At 32.1% G+C, this 22079-nt stretch overlaps 1 protein-coding gene across 1 annotated transcript; it reads left to right on the plus strand.

Annotated features, from left to right (window-relative positions):
• Positions 1-4619: 4619 nt before the first annotated feature.
• Positions 4620-16865, plus strand: LOC147389600 (agamous-like MADS-box protein MADS3). Its single transcript, XM_086418946.1, has 8 exons — positions 4620-5072; positions 12902-12980; positions 14157-14218; positions 14353-14452; positions 15436-15477; positions 16251-16292; positions 16403-16539; positions 16668-16865. The coding sequence occupies exons 1-8, from the start codon at positions 4891-4893 to the stop codon at positions 16753-16755; spliced, it is 732 nt and encodes a 243-aa protein (XP_086275072.1). The 5' UTR covers positions 4620-4890; the 3' UTR covers positions 16756-16865.
• The last annotated feature ends 5214 nt before the right edge of the window (positions 16866-22079 follow it).

Below are 22079 nucleotides of genomic sequence, written 5' to 3' on the forward strand. Positions count from 1 at the left end.
AATCTCTATTTCGTGCATTGAATTTAACAAAATTTCAAGTCCGATATATTATTATTTTAATTTTAAAAATATATTTTTTAAGTGAATTTTTCACTTTAATAATCAACAAATTCGTTAATAAAATACCAATAATTTTTTCATATCAATGATCATGCTAATAATTTATTAATGAATTCGGTAATATAAAAGTCATGAATTAAAAGGAAAAATATGATTTGAGCATTAGAATGAACAGTATACCAAAATCGAAATTTTGACATAAGTTATGCATGTTTTGATAAATATTTCTTGAAATTAGTCACATGTTTATCATATAAATTGATGTGTTACAAGTAGATATTGATGTGTTAATAGAAGTTTTATTTTTTATTTTGAAATAAATTGAATAAAAATAAACACACCACATAATATGCAGGATTTGGTAATTGGACACTAGAAAGCATGGCAATATTGATGATTCTCTACTCGAAATCGTACATCAGTTGTGTTCGTAATACCATTATTGCTAATACTATAGTATTAATGTGATTGTCGATATTAGGTTTATCTCTCTCCAAAATACAATATTCGTCTTATAGCCTAACCTAAAGTCTTTTTTATTGATGAATTATATCGAAATTTTGATCTAGCAATTTAGGTTTTTGAATAAAATCAAGATTTTACCGATAATTCATCAACAAAAATGAATGTTGACTTTCAATAAGAGTTAAATCTAATCTTGCAATTGGTGAGGTAAACTTAGCATCGTCAGGCGAAGTGTTTCACGCATTAGCTGGGCCCCTAATCCGCGTAGACCAAGGGCGAACACTCATCATTTACGGCATGGACTACCAAGGTATCTAATCTTGTTCGCTCCCCATGCTTTCGCACCCCAGAGTCAGTAGGGACCCAGAGAGTTGCCTTCGCTTTTGGCTCTCTTTATAAGTCTCTTTAGAAATATTATGTTGTGATACATTATCTTATATTATAATTAGATTAATCAATTTGGAGAGTTAAGAATACTCATCCATGTTTTCTATTCAATGTAACCTTACTAGGGATCATGCTTAAGAAAAAATCTAAAATCTCTCTTTATAATGTTTTCTATTTATGACTATTATTGGTTTAGAAATTTTGTTATCTCGAGGGTCAGATCTATGAAAGGTGCCATTCTAAATTGACTTAAGAAAAGATTCTCAAATACACTCAACTGATGTGGAATGTGCATAGAACCATAGATATTTTGCCTCAAGATACATAAGGAAAAATCTATGGTTCTATGCACATTGCTTCAGTTGAGTGCATTTGAGTGGGTTTTTTTCAGTGAGTTTAATATCATTCTTACGAAAAATTCACCAACAAAAAGTTCGAACCTTGCAAGAGTTGAAAATCAACAATTAAACTTACTTTTGGCATGTAAAATCCATCATTCATTGGAAAAAAATATTAGAAAATATTACTTAAAAAACTCTGACAGAGGGATTTATTTCTAAATAGTCCCTAAGTCTTGCACGGTAGCTTCACATGACATTTAGTGAACTTTTGTATTTCTTACCGGTCCCTTATTATTGGCAAACTCACCGCTTTTTTTACTGTCAAGTTCACCACTTTTATTTATTCTCGGACTCAACACTTTTTATTTAGTGTCAAGTTCACAATTTTTATTGTCGAACTCACCATTATTTACTATTGAGTTCACCACATTGTATTTACTATTAAACTTGATGCTTTTTAAATAAAAAGTGATGAACTCGACACTAATAAAACCCACCCATTTTCCATTTACGAGCTTTGTTTTTATTAAAATAATGGAAAGCTCAACTAAAAGCTTGAGATAACGATTTGTTTAAATGATTTCAACACGAGAAAACTATTCTTGATTGATTTTCATACAAAAACTTAGGAAAAAAATGTGAAAAAAATCATAATATTTACATAAATCTTCAAAATATTTGAAAAAATTCTTTGAAAATGGCTTCTTCTTCCTTCTTAAATCCTTTACCGTGAAATGTAGGGCATTCAATCGTGAGAAATGTGGGAGTTAAGGTCCAGGGACTGTTAAGAAAAGAAATGTTTACAAAATGGACTATTAAGAGTTCACTCAAAACTTAGGAACTACTTAGAAAAAAATGCCCTTCGTCAAGGTCTTTTAAGGAATTTTTACAAAAAATTATAAATAATCAATCAAGCAATGACAATCAATGAGAGGCCCCTCCCCTATTAGGTATCAGCTAACTTAGTTGGTGAAGTGATACCAGAGACCTGGGTTCAAATCCCGCCAGCATCAAGTTACTAAACTTATTAAAAATAGGTTTACGAATTCAAAAAACATTAAAAAAAAAAAAAAAAAAAAAAAAAAGTGCCTCCCTTTAAAAACAAATGGGGGTAATTCATGGTTAATTATACTCCTACATTAATTTTAATTAGTTCAAAATTTTCATTATCTTAAAGAAAATCCAAAAAAATTCTAACATTTGAAAATATTGGAAATTTAATAGTTATTATTTTGGGTATTTTTCTGAAAAAAATAAAATCAATGAGGACGTCCACTGTCTACTGTTTCATTGCTCTTCTGTGTGAACACGACACGTTAACTGGACATTTGAAAAAGAAATGTGGAACGTTGTGTTTTAAGGACAGAACCGTCAAGTCAAAAAAGAAAAAAAAGATACGATACTAGTCATCCTGAATAAAACGTCCCACATGAATCTACTAGAATCTTAAGAATTATCCAACGGTTTCAAAGGTTACTACAGTGTACGTACTCCTTACGATGATATTTTAAAGTCGGGCTTACAGGTACGAGCACCCTTCATAAAATAAAAATAAAAAAATGCTGGACAGATTTTTAATAGAAAACTCAAAATTAATTAGTCGTAAATTAAGTAAAAAAAAATACAAAATTTGACAAGTTTTCTAATAGACTCGTCAAGCTGACCTCTGGTGGATTTATTTTATACCGAATTACGTAAAAATTAGATTAAGTGGAGTGAAATCAACTTGAAAATTGCTATTAGTTGATGATCTCCATCAGCGTGATTGTTGGGCTGTTAATGATCTCAAGAAAAATGTGTTCATCGTTAATCCCTAGAAGATTGAAATTGATCCCTAGGAAATTTGTGTTTTCCTCAAATCTTAAGGGCCACCACTGCTAATTTGCAATCCATTGCAATAAGTCTTTCCAATTGACTCAAAAAGACATGCACGTGACATGGTAATTTGAACATAACCATAGTTTTTTTTTTTCCCCTGTGAGACATAGAGAAAGCTCAATGGCAATGTGCACAGTGCCACGTCAATGACTTTCTTTTTTGAGTCAGTTCAACATTTTTCTTGAGAATCGTTTTAATCCGACTTCATTTAACACTGTGGTAACATGGAAATATGTGGCGAACCTTAGCTTTGTTTCCTAGAGATTAGCGGAAAAAATCTATAGTTCTCTCCTGACTGCCACGTCAGCAAAGTATCAAATGAAGTCAGTTAGCATTTTCCTTTGAAAAATTTATAAAATAATTAATATATTATTTTTTAATTATTAATTTTTTTTTAAAAGATTTTATCAAAAATAATAATAAATCAGATCATCGATTTTTAACTCACTACCCAAAATACCCTTTACCTATTGAAATCCAAATGGTCAAATTATTGATTTTCCAAAGTAAATATATATTATAATTTATTATATATAATAATAATAATAATTTATTATAAAGCATATAAAGTAATACAATATTTTTATTAATTTATAAAATTATAATATAAAGTATATGTAAATCATTTTTTTGAGCAGTCATCTTAGAAATATACCAATAATTAAGAGAATTTAGAGAGTAAGAAAAAAAGGAGATTAATTAGTAGAATTGATTGTAAGATTTATACAAACTGGGAAATGAAGATGACTATTTATAGTGGGATTGTTCATGATCATTGGGAGTGGAGTGAAAAATATTGTTGTTGGTCAGAAATTTACTGTCCAACCGTCGATTTTCAATATATTTGATCGTTCGAGCAAAAATTTGAAAATTTGATTGTTACAGTGAAAATCAACTGTTGGGTATTTCCGTCTACTTGAGAATTGGCTGTCGGATCATCGATTATTTACGTTTTTTTTATCAAATCTTAAAAATTATTATTATTTTAATAATTAAAAAAATATATTTTTTAATAATTTTTTCTTTTCCTCACAAAATTTGACATTTACTTCATTATATGGAGTAGAAATGCCAGGTCAGGGTATTTGCATCCACCCTTCGTGCTCACTGCACCTATTTAAAACGCATTTTGGGTGTGATGTATGAACTATGGAGTATGTGGGTGTGCAAATAAATATAACGGCCCTTCGCCAAAAAGTAAAGAGATCACTGACGGCGTTAAATTCCCGCGCAAACAGCAAGGAATGATGAATGACTGTGTGGGATGGACGTATCATTTGACAAGCAAACCCTGCGTACGACACTCGACACGTAGCCTGTCAAATACCACCACACATTTAATCTACAACAGTTCTCATGCTTCTGTATTTCTGTACTCCTCAGTCACTCAGTCCTAGAAAGAGAAACGAAAAAATAAATAAAATTGGAAAAGAGAACAAAAGAAAAAGAGGAAGTTAGGGTTTCCAGTTTGTTATAAGAAAAGATTTAGGGTAAGACGAGAGGAAGAGCTTCCAGACTTAATTATCCCTTTTTAAGCTAAAATCTACCACTTTTAGTAGAAGGAATTATCTGCAGCTTCCCTCTCTATCTTCTCTCTTAAATATTTATTATCTTCCAAACCACCCCTTTCAATCACTCAAATTTACCACCTCTACCATCCCTCAATATCTCTCTCTATAAGACAGATAGATAGAGATAGAGAGAGAAAGATATTTGTTGTTGTTGTTGCTGTTAGAGAGATAGAGAGAGGTAGAGAGAGATGGGGAGAGGAAGAGTAGAGCTGAAGAGGATAGAGAACAAGATCAACCGTCAGGTTACGTTCTCAAAGAGGAGGAATGGTTTGCTTAAGAAAGCTTATGAACTTTCTGTATTATGCGATGCTGAAGTTGGTCTCATAATTTTTTCTAGTCGCGGAAAGCTTTATGAGTTCGGAAGCGCCGGGTAACAAATCAACTTCAATCTTACGTTTCTCTCTCTCTTTTAAATAATAATTTTGATCTTGTTTTTAGGTTTCGAAGTGATAAATCTCTTTGTTTGAATGCTGAATCTGTGTTTTTTTCTAAGTGCGATTTCTTTGTTTTTTTGCTCTTTGAATCCAAAGATCTAGAATTCTCACTTGTGTTTTGGTGCTTCTTGTTGTGCTCGTTATTTGTTGTTCTTTGGATCGAGAGAGGAAAGAAGAGAGAGAGAGAGCTCCTCATCGATAGAAGATTTGGAGACGAACAAATAGTATAGAGACACGTTTCATATGTTTTCTCTCTCTCTCTTTTGGTTTCTCTGTGTTCTTTCCTCGTTAAGCTACGTTGGTTGGTACCAGCAAGAGAAAGCAAGAGACTGCTTTCCTTCATGAACTTGGTGTGTACGGTTGGAAATAATTTGACGAGGATCTCTCATCGAGGCGCGGTGCATCAGATCTAGGGCTTTTCCTCTATCTTTCTCTCTCTTTGCTAGAACTAGATCGATCTGGAGTCTTGTTTATTCTTCTGTTAATTACTTCATTTAGAATTTTTTTCGGGAACCAAATTTTTTTTCAAAAAAATAAAATAAAAGCAAGTTGAATTTAGATCTTTAAGTTATATCTATTCTCTTTTAGTTTAATAAAAACAAACAAAAAGTAGAGAAATAGTGTAGACTCTTCGCCAGGAAACCAAAACAAAGAGAACTGTACTCGAGGAAAAAAAGAAAAGATGAAAGATTGTGAAGAGAGTAGCATCAAACTTGGAAGGAAACACACAATGATGCTTGTCTGCTCAAACAAATCTAAAACAAAATAAAAAGTACAGTGTATATAAAGCATTCCTTCTGCTTTGCAGATGAAATAATGGACATGGTGTCGCCTTCGATCCAAAGGTTGATAACTGAAACCCTAGAAAAACCTGAGTGCAAAGAAGTGTAAAGCTTGCGTTTTTGAAGAATTTAGTATTTAGCGAAAAACTGTGGAGGGTTTTTATCTCCACTTTATATTTTATAAGTCAGAAATGAAATTTAAACTATTTATTTAATTTATGCTTTCTATTTTCTTTATTAACTGAGATTAAAACATTATTTGTTTTCTCTCTTTCTTTGTATAATTTACCACAAAATATACAAATTCGGCTCTATTTTGAAACTATCCATTTTCTCATATTATGAGGACTTTACAGATGAGATTTTACCTAATTAATTATTTCACATTTCGAGAAATATTGTTTTTGTTGCAGATGATTTTAACATATTTGAAAGGAAAATAAGACCATTTGTTTTCTGTTTGTCTACCTTAGTAAGCCCTAAGCTTGTTTGGTGTACTGACACATTCATATTTATGCACATTTCCAAAGAAAGCAAATATTGTTTGGAAATGTTTTAGGCTTAGCAGGTCTAGTACAAATAAATTGTTAAATCATTTAAAAAAATTAACCTCGAAAGAATTAGTGATCAATTGAATGATTCCTATATTTAAAGTTTGTTGGCTCTTTAGTTTAAAGAGTAAAAGATGAAAAAACCAACTTGAAGAGTCTTTTTAAAAGTAAATGTTAAAATAAAATGGCGCTTCCACTCTCTACATGTAGAAAGCCTATAAGATTAGTTATTTTAATATTAAGAAATGAAAAACACTTTCCTTATATCCAAATATAGTAAGATTTTATATCTTATTAAGGGTCATTTGGCCCACATGGATGACTACATTGGCAATTCAATACAACATCCTTCTAGATTTTATTGAAAAACTCATATCTAAAAACTTGCACTACCTTAACATTCTCACTAATTGATTGATTTTCTCCTCTTGTGCTCCTTGGTGTGCTTGTAACAATACTTCTCCAACGCCCAAGTCAGGACCTTAGTAGAAAAACAAAGTGCAGAATTTAGGAGAGGAGGAATTGTATACCTTTTAATACCCATTGCCTTTGTATTTATAGGGCTTGAACCCTAAGATCTTTTGTAATCCCTTTCCTAAAGTCTTCCTTGTCTGTTTTAGTAGTTTCCTCCTCTTAGGAATGTATTTACCCCTCATTCCATATTCATTCATTCCTTCTATTTAGGAATCCCCCATTTTTCTCTATAAACTCCTGCCCTAATCATGACTGAATCTCTCTTCTATGTTTCAACTTAACTCCATCCGAACTTAGGAGTCAACCTCTTCGTAGAGTCTTTCCATTGTTCGACCTTATCAAGAAGTGAGATTTGATAAGTTGGATTCTTCTCATGTTCACCATCTCTGATACCTTTTCTACATGGTCAGAACTTAGATGTCGAAGTTCGACACTCCCCTTTTGTGATCCCAATGTGCCATGTATCACTCGTTGATGCCATACAAAAAATATCTTCCACAAAAGGTATGCATTCTCTAACCTTAGAACCCCTCAAGAATTCCATGTACTTAGTTGGGTGTCGGAGGGTTGTGGTGCAAGAACACCTTAAAGCTTGTAGGAGAAGCATCAATCAAGGAGCAACAGATCTTGAGTAACCTTAACCAATTCTTGACCCTTGAGGTGGAAGATAGGAATCTTTCACCTACAATATTATCAAGATTGAGTTATAAGCAATTATTGAGGCTCTCAAATTTTCTCAAATGAGAGGAGCTTAGATTGCATTGATATTTGCTTAGATTTAGCATATATGATAAATAATATTAATAGAGAAATTGATCCATTGCGAAAATATTTATTTAGTATCCAAAAAAATTCAAAGACTTCAAGTGCAATTCACAAGATGTGGTTTTGAGTTTTAGTGGGGAAAAAAATAGAGCAGCAAAGTTTGGAGCCTTATCTAGACAATGTTGTGGTCTATCTTTGATGATGATTCTATTCCTCGCGAATTAGCTTTAACTTTGTAGGATGAGCTAACTTGTAATTACACGAGCGTATGAACTTCTTTATTCCTAATAAAGGGTGGGATCCCTCATCAAACAGCTTGCCAATAAAAAAAATATAAATAATGGAAATTCAACCTATGGGGTTGTTTCTCACCTCTATTCCCAAGAGGAAGAACTTGGATCTAACCATAAAAAGAACGTTTGGTTAAAATAACTCTCTTCTTGGACCACCTCTGTCACTATGAATGCCCTTGATTGGTGTTGAGGGCTTGAGTTTAGCGTCCTAAACCGGTAAGAGATTAAGATGCATCACATGAAGGTGCGTGAGATACACTACATCTTTGTCAGTGTTTCTCATCACTAGGTTGTGTGAGAAGTATGCTCAGTATATTCAATTAGTATCTTTCAAATTAAGAGAATGTACCAACTTGCTAAATTGGTTGAAGTCTGAGAGGGTTGGTATCACGACGTGGGTTCAAATTGACCCTCACATACTAATTATTGACAACTAATTTTGCTTACCTAGCAAAAAAAATCTTTCAAATTAAGTAGTGGTGATTAGGATTTTAATCTAAATAGTAAGAGTAATTTATGTCAATGAGGATCTTTATATTAAGTTTACTTTCTACATCTTCACTGATTATCTTTGTAAATTGCAACCACAAAATGGGTAAGTTTGCGTGCGAGAACAAGGGGCATACATTTCATTTCGCACATAATATATCATGGAATCAGAACTGGGGTTCACCTTCCGTGACGGCTTGCATATCAACTCAGAGTGAGTAATAAGTTTAGGATGGAGTTTATGGAATACCCTTAGGTTTGGACACACCAGAAGGAAGGATGTCCATGAGAAAACAAAAGCAACAAGCTACCTAGGTTTCATAGAACCCATAATTAAGTACCTTAGGAAGGTACTTTTCACTATGTCATTCAGAGTTTTGCTAAGATTCCATTTGAATTTTGCCCTAATTTTCTCCATTTTTTTCTACATTTTTTCATTTGTATTCTAGATTCATTTCGGAACACAATCATGTTGCTCTTCATTTCGGTATTGCAAAATCATTACTTGATTTCTATCGTGTGACAACCTGATCATTTTTTTTTTGGTCAAAATATATAGACTAGTATTATTTTCTGCTTATTATAATTGGGAATAAAAGATGTTTATTCATCTTTCTTTTAGTATATCCAGACATATCTGGATGAAGATCATCCAACCATAATGATCATATATCATCATTGTTTTTAGACGCTCGCATGCATTATAATTTTAAGAAAATAACATAATATTTAAAATAACTAATTTTAAAAAACTAAAATATAAGGATAACCATTACATATTTCTCAATTTCAAATTCACACAATCAAATTTCAAGTTTTAATACATGACAATAAATAATGATATAAAATATTACACTTTCATGTCTTAGCATAATCCAAATAACTTGTATTTGAATAGTTGAAAGTCTCTACAAAAAATAACTTTTCATATTTATTTTAAAAATACAACTAAATATTCTTATTTTTCAAAAATTCAATTTTGTAATACTTAATATGATAAATCAACTCAACTTAAACATTTTATTTGCATATATTTCTACTTTCTATTTGAATTCATTTTTAAGTATTCCAATTATAGTATATACTAGCTAGCAGTAACAAAGAATTATAAGCCAAAAAAAAAACATCATAAAAAAATCTTGAATAGATAGCAAAAAATAAAGAATAAAGAAAAATATAAAGAAATTAGAGGAAGAAATGAATTATTAAAAAAGTTAATTGAGATGTATGTCTGTTAGGTGCCTCATGGTTTGAGGCATTGCCTGGACTGTTTTTATATTTTTATCTAATACCTCAGGGTGTTTTTAATAACCCTCATTCTAAGGCGCACCTTGACACTTAAGCGCCACACGCTTATAAAAACATTGATCATCATTTTTTGCTTTCCCATATGGGACTCTAGGATGATTTTATGACAATGTAACTTGTAATCATTCTAGGAAATATTAATAAAAAGGTGGGGTCCCAAAACACATGCTTACTGATAAAAATAAAAATAAAAAGAATCAGAAGACATAACTCTAATCTGATACGTAGAGGTGTAGTCCTTAAAAAATGGAGAATCGTGAAGTGTTAAAATTTTCTAAGTTTGAATATTCAAAACACAAATGAATACAGCAACTTTTGTGAATTCCTAACTTTCACCCCCAACTCTCTTCTACCAAACAAGAACTTTATCGATTGTTGAAGAAACAACATCTTTATTACCTTGGTTCAAGATTTAAAGAAGAAAAAAAATAGGAAAGGCTATCCGCACATTGCATTATATATGTGTGCTACCATACCTTAGATATCACTATTGCGGTATCTGCTACTTCAAGAAAAATCATTCCATCCCAACATTCCAAACTTCCTAAATCTTAATTTGAAAATTTGGAACATCCAATTACTTCAGTATTTTCCGTCAACCTTTGAATTCTTTGTTAATATATGGCAACAATAAAGGGTAAAAATTTGTATGAATTTTATCACATTAATTTATCACTTATCTTTTTATATTGTAATAACTATTGTATAATCATTAAAAGGGAGCAAATTAAGTAGTGAACTGATTGATCGTGATTGTAAAATCTACAGTCCTGTTATACACAATGATGGAGAGATTTGGGAAGATATTGCCCATAGAATCAAAATTGAATGGTTAAATATATAAGGTGGTAGTAAGACCAAATATGCTTTTATAGAGTTGAATGTTGAGTGATCAAGAAACATTTTGTTAATAAATCAAATTTAGCTTTTACAATTTAATTGGTGATGAATTAAATTAATAACTCACAAGCATACATGTGTGATGTAATATACCTCCAAGGATTGACTAGCGTAACCAAAACTATCGGATACGAAAATGGATAAAATCTAAAATCTAAAAATTGAAAATTTCTTGATTGAAAACTAAATCTAATGGACTAAAAAAATATGAAATTCAATAGGGGAAAACTGTTAAGGATTTGAAGATCCACCACAAAATTGTAATTGATAATTTTATTTATTTTTTAATTTTCAATCACTCAATTGAATCTATATAAAGATTAGAAATTTGACATTTGAGATTCGAACCTAATAAAATTTTCATAAAAATAATGAATTTAGGAATTGTTATTGTAAAGAAATTTTCACGCTTTATTCTACTACAAAGAATCCCAAGCATCTAATGTAACAGAATGCACATCAGATTAAGAAATTTTATAAATAAATTAATAAGATTGATATTCTAATAAAATAATAATGCATTAATCAATAATAAAAGAAATAAGATTACAATCTTGTAGCTTCCCTTCTCATCTTAACATTGATTCTAGCTGATCATCATAAAATGCATCAAATTTTTATCGAGTAAAATAAATGAATAATAAAAAGAAAATAGAGAGAAAGCAAACACAACCTATTTAATTCTTTACACCTAATCTCTCTCCATCCTTCACTTTTCCTTCATGATGGTTGACTTCGTAATAACTTTGAGAAAAGATGAAGAGATTTCAAAGAAAAATAATGAAAAAGAAAATTAGGTGATACCGACAAAAAAAAAATGGTGATAGAGTGGAAGAAATTGAAGATGTGAATTGTAGTAACCAACATTAAGGTTGGAGTTGGAGAGACTATATAGAAAATAAAAATAAGAAGATTTGAAATTGTGGAGGATGGGGAGAGAAAGAGAGAAAGTAGAGAAAGATAGAGAGAGAAATCGTGGGAACATGGGAGATGTGTGGGAATCGTAGAGAGAGAAAATGCAGGAGAAAAGATAGATAACATTGTAGAAAATGTGGGAAAGATAGATGAGAGAGAAAAAGACAGAAAATTTGGAGAGGTGAGAGAAAATATGCTGAGAATGAATTGGTACATTGGATGTGGTGGAAAATCTCTTCAATATTTCTTCTTTGGTCATTTGTACTCCAAAAAATTTCCTCCACCCTTTTTAACTGTTATTGTACCAAAAATCCATCTCTAACATCTTTCTTACACTTTGAGCCTCCCCTACCTATGAAAATAAAAATTAATAAGTTAATTCTAAATAATCAAATTAATTTAAATTTTGGTAATAAATTGAAGAATTATTCATCATTATATACTTTTATTAGTACCAACTAGGAATAGCTCAAATAGGTGATGAAATAAGAGAAAGTCAAACCTTCTTTTTATTGAGAGTAAATTCATTTCTTTTTATTGTCTCCATCCAAGTGTTTTTACATCTTCGTTTGCTTTTTAGTATCCCAACTTCAATATTTCTTCTAGTTGGCATTGTAATCAACTTTCGTTGAACATGCCTAAACCATCTTAGCCATCCATCATATTTGTAGAACTCCACACTAATCTAGAAGCTACAAATTTGCAATCTTCCAAGGGTTAAATAAAATCACTAGTTCATCAAACTCTTCTTATGCGATCTTTTGCAATAACGGGTCAGTTGAGACTAGGTGGAAGGAAATCAAAAATTATGGAAACGCGTAAGTATCTAATATATGTATCTATCGACATAAAATTTCAATAGTTTTAGTTATAGTCTAAGAAACTTTCAAGAATTACAACTATACCTCTATATTCATTTCTTATATATGGGTATTTTAGTCATCTTGACATAATCCAACAGTTAGAAGCTGTTTTCAAGAAACAATAATCTCAATTTGGTGGACACATCACAAACTTCTTGAGCATGGTCACCAAATGATAATTTAATTGATCGCAGAAGTTGGCATCAATTTCAATTTCCAAACAGCCCCTACATAATTTAGTGCATTCTCCCCCACATGTGGTATAATAATTATGTGAAAAACTGACAAGGGTTTGAACTCTGGAAGAAAAGATTAATTCCTTGTTGCCCACAATCTAGTGTTTAATGAGAATGCCTTCGTGAGTTTCTCGACAAAGATTCTGGTTTTTTGTGAGCTATGTACTAATAATTTGGTTTTATTTTCAGTATGAATAGAACTGTTGAGCGATACCAACGATGCTGTTATACTCCTCAAGATAGCAATGTTGCCGATCATGAATCACAGGTTTGTGTTTCTAACTTTATTTTTTTTAACGTATATTATGCTTAATGCAATGATGGTCTTTATGCTAGCTAGATTTAAATGTTCTCTTCTCATGGTTTGTGAAACCTGTGATGTTTACTTTTGAATCGTTACTACAACTTCTTGATGTTAAAATAGACCATAATCAGTTGTTTTAGATTATGCCAAATCATCAAGTCCTCTGGAACTTCAAATTTAGTACCTTAATTGCAGACCCAATGCAAAGATGACTGAAAACTTAGCAACCATCACCTTTTCATGGTTGTAAAGAAGTACCCCTTTGAAAACTATCCTCAGACATCAATTATAAACTCAAAAAAAAAAAAAAAAAAGAAGGAAACACAGGCCTCTCCAAAACCATTATTTATAAGTAGGTCATCAATGACCTTAAATTTCCTACAAGCCTCAGCCGAAACGAGTTTTCAAGGATACAGATTTTGGGTATCAAGATTGATGTAAAGAAAATTGATTTGTAGAGTCTAGAACAACTTTAAAGGCCTCGCATAGTGATTGGAAGCCTGAGGAAGAAATTTGAGCTCATTATTACGTGCTCATAGTCCTTATATAAAAAAAAAATCTTATTTAATTCATTCAATTCAAGTTGAGTTGGGTTTGATTATTCTTTTGAGTAAGCTAGTTAATTCGGCTGTGTTGTAATTCAAAATTCAAATAGCTAGCATTTCTTATAGACCATACTAGAAAATGGTCCGACTTAATTCAAAAAAGATTTACTTTTGTATTTCCCATCCTCATTACTTCTAGACCATTATTTAATCCTTTTTGAAGAATGAAATTTTTTTACTCAACCATTATGTTGTTTTTTTACCCAAGAACAAGATTTGGATTTTCAACCTGGCTTTGTTATAATTCTAAATTGCTTTTCATGCATACATAACGAATGCACGATATCTCAGTAGTGGAAAACTCGTAGGCTAGCTTAGAATTTGTTTTCAGATGTCGACATTCTCATCATAATTTCTCTTTCTAATTATACTAACTGATTTGATCCATTATTTTCCTATTCTGAGATGTCTAATGGAGCTTTCTAAAGAGGGATCAGTTGAATTACTTATAATATCAATGATCGTCTTCAATTAAGTTATATTTTTTGTTTCTATATATTATTGTCTTTGTTTTTATTGCTGTCGCTCAATGCAGAGCTGGTACCAAGAGGTCTCGAAGTTAAAGGCTAGATTTGAATCTCTGCAGCGCACGCAAAGGTTATGTCAAACTTAATTTCTATGAACATATTTCTCTAATTAATCTAGTTTTATTGTAAGATTACAACTTTGACTACTAGTGTACTACTTTTATTTCAAAATTAATAATTTCCTAATTGGTATCCCATGTTAAGGCATTTGCTTGGGGAAGATCTTGGACCACTTAGTGTGAAAGAATTGCAGACTCTTGAGAAACAGCTTGAAGGAGCTCTCACACAAGCTAGGCAGCGAAAGGTATGTGTGAAGATTTAATAAAGTTTAGAATGGTGTCAAGAAGAATTCCATTATATCTCTTTGGGTTAAGTTTTTATGCTTTAGTAGTTATCATATTTAAACCATCTTAAATATGAACAACTTTAGTAGAAGGTTTGCATTGGTTAAGGCAAAATTGAATGCATAGAAACAATTGAAGGTTTACGTTCTTTTTCCGATTTTTGGTTTATATTTTTTCTAGTGGCTTTAGATAGAGTGATATTGAAGAGCAAGATTCGTATAGCCAAATCCAAACCTTTGGGGAGTTGGAGCATTTTCCTCTAATTATTATATCATTAGACCAAACATCGCTTCTTTAATTTGTTTTTGTTTGGTAGGAATTATCATTAAGAATATTCCTTGTATCTTGAGTAAGTAAACATTATGGGGGACATGTGGTTTGACTAATTTTATGGAGTTGAATGTTGGGCAGTCAAGAAGCATTATGTTAATAGATTTAGTATAATAGAGATGAGGATGTTGAGATGGATGAATGGAAAGCCTGGGAAAGATAAAATTAGAAATGAAAGTACTTGGAAAAATGCAGGAGTAGCTTTAATAGGCAATAAACTAAGAGAAAGTCGGTTGAGATGGTTTGGATTTGTTCAATGAAGGCCAATTATAGAACCACTTGGCTTTGGACAAAGTGGAATGGAGAACTAAAATAGGATTTGCCTAGCCTTAACAAATTTTTTGTAATTTGCTTTTCCTGCACCCTTCTTGTTTCTCATTATCCAACACTTTCTGATTTGTATTTGTTCTCTTGTTTTTCACCAAAGTAATAATTTTGGAATGCTTGACGACACACTTATTTCCCTCTAATTCTCCTTTATTCTCTTGTTCTTTCAGTTTTTACCTTAAGTAGTGTTCTTATGTACAAATGCTCTTAATCTTGTTGTTTTGTTAATTGTATAAAATCAAAATTACCACTTGTTTAGATATTTGTTCATTTTCCTTAAATGCAGACACAGATAATGGTAGAGCAAATGGAAGAACTCCGCAGAAAGGTATGCACATGGATTATAAAATCTACTTGGTTTTGCTCAACAATTTTTTATTATTAAAAGTCCTATCTTTTGCTCTCAGCTGTGGTCCAGTGTGTCCATTTTTCTTTCCATTAGTAGTCTACTTCTTCCAGACAACTCTATTGGATATTGATAAATCATCAAATATTTATGAAATGAGGTCAACTCATCGAACTGCTACACCTCAATTAGTTGCATAATCTTTGTTTGGTGTTTATAATACTGATCACAACCCATTGATGATCCTATGCACCAATATCATAAGGTCAAAAGTTCGAGGCCAACTAATCTACAAAAGAAATGATCAACTAATTAATTTTGATGCAACTACTTCCAGATTTGGGCTTAGACCCATAGCTCAGTTGGTTTGACAAATGCACAGCAACTTTGAGTCCCTGGGTTCAAATCCAGCTTACCCATAATTCAAGACATCTAAACCAATAATGTTCTCTCTAAACTCTTAACATTCAAGCAGAGAAATATATATAAGGCTTGAAGTATGTAATGCTTTTGTCAAGTTCCATAAAATACTTGACTATGTTTCTTGGGGACCATTTCTGAATTTTTATGGGTAGTATTTTGTAATGTTTCTTCGATACTTCTGTACATCGGATTATGAGGTAATACCAAAATTGTCTATTTCCTTTAGTTTTGTACAAAATTTCCAGCACCTTTGTTACATAATATTTTCCATCAATCATCATTTTTTTCTGATTAATGAAGCAATCTTTTGGATTTTCTGTTAACATTGTCAGGAGCGACATCTTGGAGATATAAACAAGGAGCTTAAAACTAAGGTTTTTACTTCAAGTGTGGTTGCCCAGTACTCCTGAAATATTTTTTCTTCAACTAATTATGTAGTAATAATATTGATCAATTCTTCATGTTCTGATGTCTTACATTTCAGCTTGAGACAGAAGGGCAGGGTTCATTAAGAGCCATTCAAGGATTATGGGAATCTAATGCATTAATTCCAAACAACAACTTTCCTGTTCATCCTCCTCAATCCAATCCCATGGACTGTGAGCCCACCTTACAAATTGGGTACATTTGACAACGATTCTCGTTTCCATTTTTTTTTTTTTTTTTGTACAAAAAAAATATATATATATCTTTTGTTGAGATTAAGGTACATTACATAAGAGATGAATGCAATGTAGCTGTTGGAACAGGTACCACAACTTTTCTCAACACGAAGGAGCTACTGTTCCGAGGAGTGTAGCTGGTGAGAATAACTTCATTCAGGGATGGGTCCTTTGATCTACTTCGAACAAAAAAAAAAACATAGTACATATCCTCGATTTTATGGTCTAAATACTATGTTATATGTGGAATTAACAACTAATATGATAATCAACATTTGCATGCTTTTTACGGTGTCGTGTGGTGGAGTTCAAGTGCACACTTCTGTGTTTATACTGTACGCCAATTCGACCTACCCACTCGAACGGGCCTGTTTGTTAAGTTGGTTGGTTCAAAACCCGCCTTCACCTAATAATTACTAACCACTAACTCGCTTATAAAATAATAAAAAACTTAAAAAGCAGGGCTCGGGCAAATTGGGTCGAACTAAACCCAGTTTGTTTATAACTTTATGCACCCTTAACAAATCGTTGGCACACATACGTAAAGTTTTGTTGTGATCGTGTGTTTGGAATATGCCTATGTTGCATCATTAGTTAGGCCCCATGTATATGGTTAACAGACCTATTATATGACAATAATGTGAGGTGAATTTCATTGTGAATGTTATAGACCTTATGGCCATAGAAGGCCAGCTATTTCATGGGATTGTCATTTGGGTATTGGATAGGCATGCACGAGACCAATCTAAGCCCACCAATATTGGGCCAGGCTTAAGCCTAACATCGTAGGCACGAGACCAATCTAAGCCCACCAAGATTGGGCCAGGTTTAAGCCCTATAACATCTGTGCATGTTGCGGTTTGTCCCATCTGAAATGGTCTAGTCCAAACTCTGCCCTGTTCTAGCATTATTTTTAGGTACCCCATCAGACATGCAGAAAATGGGTGAAGAACATGAGATAGTTTTGGCCCCTTGACTACTTGAATATAGTATACACCATTTTTCATTATCACACATCATTTCTCCAATCAAATTTAAATGGACCAATTTTTGATGACCAAACAAAAAGTGACATCACTTGGGTTTTGAATTCTGTCTCAATCTTTTTAACTCCTGAAGAAGAAAATGAGATTTTTCTATGATTTCACTTAAAGAACAAACCATGAAGAAGAATGTCAAGAAATAGGCGTACTGTATGTTGTTTTTTCTTATTTGGTGTATAATATTTAATTTCATAACTTGATGTGTTATAATTAAAAGTTGGCATGGCAATGCATTTAGTTTGGGCTCTGAAAACCTGGCCCAATCAATAAATGGGTCCAAAATGTCAGATCTAAAACTTGAAAGATCATGCAATTGGCCTACATCAAATGATTTGGAGCCCTAGTCGAAAAGTCTTAATGATTTTTCAAAAAATCATTAAATGTAGTAGATCTTGAATAAGTTCTACAAAAATTTTATGGCAAAATTTTATTTATTATTTTTCTTTATTTGTGTCTTTATTCCACTCATTAAATGATTTTCAATCTAATGGCTAGGATAAGGTTTTTTACCTTTTAAAACCTTATAAATAGTAAGTTATGAAATAATTTTCGTGAATATGGTTTCTCTACTTCTACGTTTTGATAGAGACAAGGAGGAGGGAGTGTGCATGGGTTTCAATGCCCGGGATTAAATTTCAAATATTTTTTTTTCATGTAATTTACTCCTTTTGATTTTAATAATGAAGAATAAGATTAGATCTATCCATGGATGTAAGCATCATTACTAAACCACATAAATTTTGGTGTTCATTGATTTTCTCTTTATTTCTTCGCTACTTTCTAGGTAATCATGTTGAATAGGTGTGTCCAAGTTCACAAAAATCTCATCAACATCATCATCGAAATCGTATCACAAATATTTGGGATCAGTTAAAGGAATCACGTTCCTCCATTCAATCTATGTGGGCTTAAATTGATTGAAAGTGGATATCAAAACCATCTTCTACAATTGAAAATGTGTTTATATCCTCCTTCACTAATCCACATTCTTTTAGGCAATTTTTTGATAAGTTTAAAAACATTTTTTTTAGCAATATAATTTTATTAGATCAAAGGAGGTCGAGGTGGCCCCAAGACTTCAAGAAAAGAAAGAAAAGAAAAAGAATCATAATAATCTAATTACTCCTTATGACATAATCAATTGAATCCCCAGATGTGACAAGTTCGAGAATCATATATTTGTACATCTTGAGATACACTATTGTAATTCCCCATAAAAACTTGTATCCCAAAACATATGTCTACAGTTCCTTAACTTATCACATCAGGAGAGTCGATTGAGTATGTCATGTGGACCCTCAAAGAATTGAATCTCAAAGTCTTTGTTTTGTTTTAATTTGCCCAAATGGAGAAAACGGCCCCAAAATATCTAAAATTACTTCGTGGGTCGATTTCGCTACACCCTATAATTGACCTTCATTGAAGCTGCCCAAATAATCTTAAACTAGGGGTGCAACTTGGTTCGGTTCGGTTTGGTTTGAGGTCAAATTGGAACAGAACCAACATAGGTCAGTTCCACTAAATAAGAATCAGAACCAAACCAAATTCCATTGGAACCAAACCAACCCAAACCAAATTAAAGTCGGTTTGGTTCGGTTCGATTTCACAGATTACAAATATTTTATAAATTATAAGTAATATTTTTTAATAAAAAAATAAACATAAAATTTCATATAATAAATCACAAATTTATCCATAAAAAATCATTTGTTTATCCATAAAAAATCACTAATTTATGTAATAAATCTTAAAATAATTCATAATAATTATTATATACATATATATTTATTTATTGCATAGGAGTTCGGCTCTCGGTTTGGTTCGGTTCTATATAAGCTTGATCCGAGAACCAAACCAAATTAATTGATTCTCCATTTTTGTAATCCAGAACTAAACCGCAACTTGTTCCAAACCAAACCAAACCATCCCAAAGTCATCGATTTGATTTGATTCTCGATTTGAACCGGACCAAGTTGCACCCTATCTTAAACTACTTATTCTAAGTTCAACGCATACGAGAAAGATTCACTCTTCAAGTTGCTCTCTTTGACTACATGGGCCAATCAGCATTTAAAGTTGACCAAAATTATCAAATTACCCGACCTATACGTACAACACCCTTTGTCGGACTTATATTTGCAGCTTTACTCCTTGAGTCTTGACGACCACTTTGCTTTACTCGTTTTGCCTTTTATATTTGGCGCTTTATTAGGATTAGTAATTCAGCACCAATAACGCGTCATCTACACCCACTTTTTTTTTTCGCTACGCCTGTCTACTGCTTTAACTTATTGTATTTGTGGGTGTCTGCAACAAAAAATTATCTACAAGTTTCACCCACTGATTTATTTTAAGACAAACATTAATTTACTGAACTTTTCAATAATTTTTGATAGATAAATATCAAACAATTTCAAAAAAGTTCAGCAATAACATATCGAACACTTTTCACATGGGATCTCGTGTAAGGAATCGTTTGGTATATAACTATCAATCTAAGAACAATAAACATGATAGAAATATATTGAAAAATACTCTATAATGTGGATTCGACTGAATTTTGATAGAATTTTTAAATATGATTGTTTCGATAGGATTTGATATGTTTCGAATTAAGAGGAGGGAAAAGTTGTATTTATTTGATGAATATTAGATGGGTGTATGAAGTAAAACATAATAAAACTTAAAATGTTATTTATGTAATTACACATTATTGATATTTAATGCTGAAGTGGGGCCTTCTATATGTAATTGCTTTGGTTTAAGTATGTTTTAGTTACCTCTAATATATTCCAAAAAGAATATAAGGGAAAATCTTTTCCACCGTTGTTATGGAGCACATTCAATCTCCATCGTCCAATCGGAAAATTTAAAATCATTGATTATTACCATCAGTGGGCCATAAAGCTTACAGTTGCAAGCTTTTTTGCATTGCCGGGTTGGCCCATTTCCCTGTTAATTAGTCATATTTAAGAAATGGAGCTACTATTGCCACGCCAATTCTTATAAGAGTTGCACACATGCAGTTGGTGTGGCGTTAGAAAATTTTGGTCTGGCAATAGAAACTCTCTTAAGAAATTCATAAAAACTACCTAATTTCTATATTTGGCCGATGCCAATCAAGATTCATGCATCACATGCACATTATATTAGACCCATTTACCCAAATAATGTTATTTTCATCCATTGCTTGAGAGTGATACACCTAGAGATTCCCACCATAATAGAAACCTACGAAATAGTTGCAGTGGAATGATACATCTAGGGATTCTAAAGTGAACAGATACCTTGGAAAAATACATGGTCCCTTAGGAAACCTGTGGGTTTGCTAGTTGAATTGGAATAATTTTTTGACCCACCAAATCATGAATCTTTGACCAATCTTTTGACATTTTACGTACTAAAATTGAAATTCAATATAAATTGACGATTTATAACAATTTGATTCAGAGTAAATTTTTTATTTAACAAGGTGTCTGGATTGTGAAACCATCTAACATGGGCAAGACAAATAGTCTCTTAAAACACAATATCTCACTCAAAACCCTTGACAATACCCCACAAACCACACATAAAATAAAATAAGGTGCAAGACAACTAGTCTCTTAGAGTACCATCTCTCACTCAAATGCCCTAGTACAAGCAATACCTAAAAAAATTCATATAATTATCAAAATAACTTTACCAGTAGGGCAGAGTTAGTAAGAAGCCAATGGGGGCAATTCCCCCCCCCCCCCCCCCAAAAAAAAAAAAAAATATATTTTATGCCTTAATTTGAAATACTCATGTATTTTCAACTACAGGCATTATTCCATTTGCCCCCACTCCCTCACCTATCTCCAATTTTTATCCCCCTCTCTCAATTTTTTGAAGATGGCATTGCTCGTTGACTTGGGCCTTCTCTAATGAACTAATTGGAAATAACCTAAACATCGTTTTATTCAATCTCTAACTAAAAAACTTTTGAATTTTCTTTGTAAAACCCTTCGACTTGAAGCTCTTTGATCATACCCTTGATTACAGTTTGCCCCCACTATAAGAAATCCTGACTCCATCCCAGTTTCTAGTGTCTTTATTCCCCACCCACTCACTGTCCATCAACCCTGTTGAGAAAACAGGAACAATTGAACCAAGAACCGAATCGAAATAAAACATAAATCACATATAAAAATATAGATTTTTACATGGTTCTCTTGAGATTGAGGTAGTCCACGGATCACACCGATTTTATTATGAAGAGAAAAATCACAGTTACAAATTATATCCTCACAAAAAACAAAAAATATAAATATTCCAAGAAATCTAGTTAAGATTTTACATAATTGTAATGATATTACAAAAATACCCTTGAAAATTTTTCTTTCAGGATAAAGCCCCCGAACCCCCCAACAAACTCGTCCAACATGAATGCATGACTTAATTTATAATATACCTCCTTATTAACAGTACTATTAGG

The sequence above is a fragment of the Akebia trifoliata genome, chromosome 12, assembly GCF_017979445.1.
Source record: "Akebia trifoliata isolate Shusen 1 chromosome 12, ASM1797944v1, whole genome shotgun sequence".
Lineage (NCBI taxonomy): Eukaryota > Viridiplantae > Streptophyta > Magnoliopsida > Ranunculales > Lardizabalaceae > Akebia > Akebia trifoliata.